The 6,593-nt window shown below is 41.2% G+C and overlaps 2 protein-coding genes across 2 annotated transcripts in view; both read left to right on the top strand.

The window, feature by feature from the left end:
* The first annotated feature begins 674 nt into the window (after window positions 1–674).
* SARC_01675 (hypothetical protein) lies at window positions 675–4,002 on the top strand. Its single transcript, XM_014304625.1, has 7 exons — window positions 675–805; window positions 922–1,106; window positions 1,308–1,499; window positions 2,742–2,852; window positions 2,966–3,012; window positions 3,113–3,278; window positions 3,597–4,002. Exons 1-7 carry the CDS (start codon window positions 763–765, stop codon window positions 3,747–3,749), a joined length of 897 nt encoding a protein of 298 aa, XP_014160100.1. The 5' UTR covers window positions 675–762; the 3' UTR covers window positions 3,750–4,002.
* A 1,265-nt stretch (window positions 4,003–5,267) lies between these two features.
* Window positions 5,268–6,593, top strand: part of SARC_01674 (valyl-tRNA synthetase) — a gene marked incomplete at its 5' end in the record, with an annotated part of 7,031 nt that continues 5,705 nt past the window's right edge. The window contains 2 exons of the mRNA XM_014304624.1: window positions 5,268–5,622; window positions 6,003–6,124. Of these exons, the coding sequence (XP_014160099.1) occupies window positions 5,268–5,622; window positions 6,003–6,124 (477 nt within the window). The remainder of the gene's footprint in view (window positions 5,623–6,002; window positions 6,125–6,593) is intronic.

The raw sequence follows: 6,593 nt of genomic DNA, 5'->3' as shown, positions 1-6,593 counted from the left end.
ATATATATATGTGCGTGTACTTATAGCATACTGCTTTATATGTGCGCGTATAGCTAGTCTGGACGTGTATTCGGGTACCTCATTTTCTAACCAGTATCTTTTGTACCAGTTAGAAAATGAGGTACCCGAAATACACGTCCAGACTCGCTATACGCGCACATATAGGCCCCCATAGACCAATAAAGTAGTATGCTATAATGCCAGAAAGGTCTGTTAGGTATGGGTGGACTTGTATAATGCTTACGCGTGGCTAGTTTGACCCAGTTCTGGTACTAATTGAAATCCTTCATAACTTTCGAACCAATAGTCCGATCGGGATGAGATTAAGTATACGTTTATTATTCGTCAAAAAGAAGAAATTGTGCTATCTGAATGCCAATGAGATTGGTTTTTTAAGGTACCTCTGGGTCAACCTCGATAGTAAAAATCCCCCCCCTTCTCCTCCCAAAATTTTATGTTGTCTGGGGCTATTCAATGTTGCAGAAAAACCTAAATTCCTTGATCCGGGACTCGGATAAAAAACACTGAATACTAAATATTTAGCGTCCGAACGGGACGCGTAGCCATTGGACGAAGATGCAATAATACATCATTTTGACACTTTTTTCCTGACAGCATGCTATTGTGCGTGATATATATGAATACATAGTCAAATTTGTACATATTTACACTACAATGTACCGTTAGAGCAATACTGTACATCTGTTGCTGGATAGGAATCGGCGAGCGTAAGAACCGATCATTAGACCGTATACGCCGAAGATGTCGCAAGAACCGTTACCCAAGTGGGTCACCTTCTCAACAGGTAATGTACAGGCCTGAGTTACAATTCGAACACATAGACAACACATGTTCAACTCATGCAACTATTCAATACTCAAAACGAATTCTAACAATCTCATCCCTTTTCATTTTCCACAGCTGGACTGGGAGGAATAGGAGGATGGATTGTTGTACATCCTTTCAACACTCTAGCAGTGCGTATGAACCTTGCACAAAGTGCTGGAGGTAGGCAGTTGTCATTCCCACAATTTGTGCGGGAAGCTGTAAGGAAGAATGGATTTGGCTCCCTCTACAATGGTCTCTCCGCTGGAATCACCAGACAGGTGTGTTGTTTCATGTTTGTTAATCATAATTTTCTTCGCAGTATATTGTAGAGGTAAACCAGCCTTAGTATTCTTGTTGCCTATCATTTTTATAATCACATATCCAAACATCCCCGTCTCCAGTCCAGAAGTTACGGACACCTAAACGGTTGACAGCTGTGTTCAGAAGTATTCAGTAGTGTTCCGTTCGTTTAAATCCAGATTTTCTATGCGACTTCTCGCTTTGGTCTCTTTGAAGTTTTTCGAGATAAACTCGCACAATACCGGGAAACGGATGTGTGGTCGCGGCTATTGGCGGCTGTCACAGCTGGAGGCTCGGCAGCTTTGATCAGTGCTCCGGTCGAACTTTGTCTTGTTCGCATGTCCAATGACGCAACGTTGCCTGCTGCGCAGGTATGGATGATCTAAGACTCAGAGTTGTCCTAGCACAGTTAAAATTGTAAGGGTTTGAACGAGTTATATTTCTAATATGGAACTCTTCTGACATAGGTTTTTCTCAAGAACATCCTTTTATATGCTTTAGACGTCACTAGATTTAAAATATACAAAGTATTACATCTACGAACATAACCACACCCAGGTCCTTAATCCAGCCACATTTAATTCCAGATGTATCCAATGCACGTTTCCAGTATAAGTGTATAGCTAGCCAGTAATTTCCAAGGTTGGTTTTTGGGTGGCTGTATATACCAAAATTCAACCTTACGACATGATTATTGGGGAGGTTGTTTGAGATGGATTTACGTACACGAATATACGTAGGAGTGCTAAGGTACATTTGATACGCGGGGCATAAATACATAGAAATATACAACATATATGTTGATATGGACATTAAATCATTACAAATTTTCAATTTAGTTTATCAGTAAGGAGTGCGTATATGAGTGTTGGCTGTAGATTTACGTACAGTTCTGTCGGCATGTACATGTTTATGTATATATCGATAAGTTTGACTATTGTATGCAGCAAGCAGCCGTAGATTTATATACAAATGTGTAGTTCTATCATGAATTCATGTATAATAAGCGGGGTACATTCCTGACTAGTCACTTTGAAAATGTTACATCGATTCAAGTTAAATTTTGACAGTGCTCACTAATATTGTCAATATATGGTTTTGTACTCATTTGCAACCTCCCCCCCACCCTTCTCTATTCTTACTCAAAAGTCACACACGTCCGTTTGCATACGATAACAACAGATGCAACATCTAAATATGTAACCACAAAGTATTTGAAGTTGAGAACGCATTCTTGTCTACTATGTACAAAAACAGAAAGGCATAATCGCACTTTGCAATCAAGGTTTTATGTGTAAACAGTATTTTTCTTGCAAGACGTCTATAAATGAGATATGGGTTTAGCCTCTACGAATCGTACAAATTCATGACATGGATACTTTTGCCTATCCTGGATGTGCAAGTGTTGAAATTTATATAAAGCCCGAGTATCTCGTGTTTGTAATTGCTGATTTCCTAGGCCTATCTGCCCATTTTGCTTTTTGGAATACTGGCTATTTGAACTTCCATTTTGTTGTTCTGAGAGGACCAACTAGTACAGCTTCTTTCTTTACTCACGTACCACGATCTGCCTGCAAGAATCAATGCTCATACATTCTCTGGCCCATCTGCAGCGCCGGAACTACAGCGGTGTAATCAATGCAGCTGCTCGTATCACAAAGGAAGAAGGCGTAGCGGCCTTCTGGCGAGGTTCTACTCCGTTCATCACTCGCGCTATGTTAGTAGTAAGTGGTGCAATCGTTGGAAGACACGCACGTCCCGGTTTGTTCTAGAAATCCCGCTGTCATTTCAATGTTGAAATCTCACTAATATAGAATCGTCTTCTTTTTTTGTATAGGGAGCCACTCAGGTTGCCACCTTCGATTCTTGTAAGGACATTTACAGGTATGGTTGATACCCGGATGGTATTCTGTTTTTAATTTTGACTGGTGTTCTCCTCCAGATCCATCGCTCTTTGTAACGGATGTATATCTTGTACTTACAGAAACCTAGGTATTACTGGGAGTCTGTCAAACGTGACTGCATCGGCATTTACTGCTGGTCTGATCTATTCGGTCATCACCATGCCTTTCGAGAGCGCTAAGAATCGAATGTGCTTTCAGAAACCGGATCCTGCCACAGGAAAACTTTTATACACAGGAACTATTCAGGTACGTGATGACTTTTATAACTGCAGATTTCATCATTATCAGTGTCTGTTCATCAGTTAAATGCTAGAACAGTTTTGGCTGTCGCGGCTGTTTTAGATTAGAAGGCAACAGTTTGCACTGTATTTTCTTCGACAATAATACCGGTCTGCGGAAAGGCTCATTCCATTTGCTTGCGCAGCACTGAGAGCCATCTGTAAATTCGCCATACTCTAGAACTTACTATCTGTCTGACGCGAGTATTGCTATGTTGGGTTGCATTGTGTGCTACTTCGAACTGATATTTTCACGATTGTTTTACTACTAACACGAATGTGACAGACCATATCGAGCGTGGCCAAAGCGGAAGGAGCCCTAAGTCTATGGGGCGGATTTCTGCCATACTTCGGAAGGTGTGGGGGGCATACAGTGGCGATGTTCGTATTCGTCGAGGCACTGCGCAAGCAGTACTGGCTCGCCCAAGGAGCAAAGTAGTGTGATAAGAATCGAATAGCCATAGAATATATAGATTCGCTCTAGATGTTTAAATTAGGGTTTAGGAACATAGCCTTCTATAAAGGAGGTGAGAAGAGAATAAAGTAGACTCGTTTGCCATCAATGGTGATGAATACAACTGGCTTGGGCTTCTGCGATATACTCTTCAGGAGTGTATTGAAGGCTGATCTGAAGGAACCTGGATTTCGTATCTATATATTATACTTACAATTGTCATTTGTTCCCCACAAATCAAGCTCAAACATTTCTATCAGCGACGACCTCCATGATTACCATACGTGCAGGTCGTGCACGCAACTCACCAAACAGGACCTCAGCGTCATCGTCTTCACAGACGTCATCTTCAAGCCTGAAGCCACCCGAAAAGCGATGCTTGTAGTCGCCAGTAGGCAGTAGTACCTTATTCACGAGTTAGTTATGTACTGGACTGATCGATAACTGGCCCCCGATGATAGTACATGTTGTTTCGCGCCAAACAGAATAGTAAAGACTTTCCAATCCGGTACTGTGGCCCCAACACCGCGACTATGGCAATCGTGTGTTGCTGTCATACAATAGGATATTATATTCGATCGCAAACTTGTTTGTGATATATGTACTAAAAAGAAAATGCATTTGCGACGCATTCAGGATTTATCTCCTTGTAGCCTTGCTGAACAATCCACTGCTGCAGCAATCCATCATTTTAGAAAAAGGGATCTGTGGTAAGGTGCACAAGCTGAATTGTCTGAATCTTCGCCTTTCTAGCGACTAGTAACGGTTCAAATATGTAAGCTGGACTTTTGTACAAATTGCTAGGCGGCAATCTGATCTCATGGGTAGACAATTATACATTATGGTACTCTGGAACCCGTGTGAAGACATAGTCGGATTCTTCCACATATTTTTTTTATTTTAACAAAGTAGAGAATTTGCTTTAACTCTGAGAGACATACCGTACAAGGGACGCAAGTGATAGTGAGAGAAGCTGAAAGTTTACGCCAAGATGCCTACAATAAATAGTTTGCTTGATGGTTTGCAATACAACTCATCGCCTTCTATCAGCAGATCTCTACTGTCAGACGTCAGGGATTAATATAGCATTCCTGGATATATCAGCTACATCATTGAACAAGTATATATTCCAACGTATCAGTAAAGTATTTGCTGAAGAAAGTAAATTAATTAGTACTTGCTCCACAAATTTCGCGGACGACGAATATCAGTATACGGTGAATACACAAGGGATGCTCTTCAAGAAGGGGTCATTATAATATTATAAATGGTTAAAAAATAAATAATGTACTATAAATAGGACATAAATTCCCGAGGACCCGATCCTGATGTGAAAGTGTCAGTGTCACCTGTGCCAATTTCAGTAGCCCAACTCTAGGGTTTAGGGTTGAGCGCACCCAAACATAATACATCGTCGTTTTATTTAGATATAAATACACAAATTATTCGCTCGTTGCAAGGGTCAGTGAGAGGTAGCACATCGTACAACTGCATATGTACAGCATGAAGTTTACCCGACGACTTATCGATGTGAGCTATAAACGTTGTGATACCTTACACGCTCGGTCAGAAAATTTACTAGTTCTAAGAACAATACGTGCATGCTACCATCGGGATCCCAGTCAACCCCTGCCCAGTGCGTACAACAGCTCCGCCGTCGAGGAGGGGACGTATAAATGGTGGGAAGAGACGGGTATATTCAAACCGAGGAAAGTGGGTACAAATACAAGCACAAATACAGAATGTAGTGAGTTCTCGATGCTTCTCCCGCCACCGAATGTGACAGGATCGCTTCACATCGGGCACGCCCTCACAGGGAGTGTGCAGGATGCGATTGTCAGGTGGAAGCGTATGGGAGGTGGGTTATAATGGACAAATTGTATATTTTCATATATACATATCAACGCAGCTGGTTACCGATATAAATATGTACACACACATATAACTATATAGAATACTATACGCCAAGGTTTAATTGTTACAAGATTGGTTGCAGTCGCTTTTATGTCGTTTTCAGTTCTTCTTAGATCCTGATGTAAAGTCGGGCGATGGACGATGGAATTGAATAATGTTGAATACAAAAATTCATGGGTGTGCAAAATGTTGTCGATCGCCGAAGATATGCTTGTTTGTGTACTTCTGCTAGCGAATTGCATATGCACATATGACCAGGTTTTAATCGTTTCACGGTCCTTGGGCGACGCTGGTTGACGATTTACTTCTATATGAGATCGTGAGCTTCTTCCACTCCATCATATCGAGATTGGAATCGAGCTTATAACACAGTTGTCCATGTAGGTATTGGGAGAAAAACGCGTTTGAAATTCTCAAATAGTAGACGGATACAAATACAATCCCGCGTCAAGATACACGCCTTCGCAAATGCTATCAAATCATTCATAGGTACTATTGTGGTGATCTTATACAAAAAGATGGATGAACTTCTACAGCAAATATGCTTTCACAGTTCCGGCAGTGTTTCTCACAAAGTATTCCGTACCCTTTCATCATAATAATCACCCAATTGATTTCAAGGCTCACATACCAGGTCGTTTATGCGACCGACAATTCACGTGTAGAGGCCAGGGACTATCGCATATGAGAAAACGACTGACGATATCACATAAAGCCGGTCTCTCGTACATGCATTCTGCGATACTGGCGATAACTACGTAGCAAACTCTATTCTTTAACGTAGAAAAAGACACGGAAGGCGCATAGATAAATATATCAGCAAAGCTATTGTATCTATTTGAAGGATATCAATATGCACTATAAAAAACCAAAAATACACACACACACACACACACACACGTTACACACACACAC

This window comes from Sphaeroforma arctica, assembly GCF_001186125.1.
Source record: "Sphaeroforma arctica JP610 unplaced genomic scaffold supercont1.68, whole genome shotgun sequence".
Classification (NCBI taxonomy): domain Eukaryota; class Ichthyosporea; order Ichthyophonida; genus Sphaeroforma; species Sphaeroforma arctica.
The sequence above is the reverse complement of the archived record's forward strand: the minus strand, read 5'-3'. Positions and strand labels throughout refer to the sequence as shown.

What these genes read in the sequence shown, in the direction of transcription:
- SARC_01675 (XM_014304625.1), top strand. Translation starts at nt 763, where the DNA reads ATGTCGCAAGAACCGTTACCCAAGTGGGTCACCTTCTCAACAG. An exon ending in TCACTCGCGCTATGTTAGTA is followed by an intron (nt 2,853 to 2,965) that starts GTAAGTGGTGCA and finishes TTTTTTGTATAG; the next exon opens with GGAGCCACTCAGGTTGCCAC. An exon ending in TCTTGTAAGGACATTTACAG is followed by an intron (nt 3,013 to 3,112) that starts GTATGGTTGATA and finishes TTGTACTTACAG; the next exon opens with AAACCTAGGTATTACTGGGA.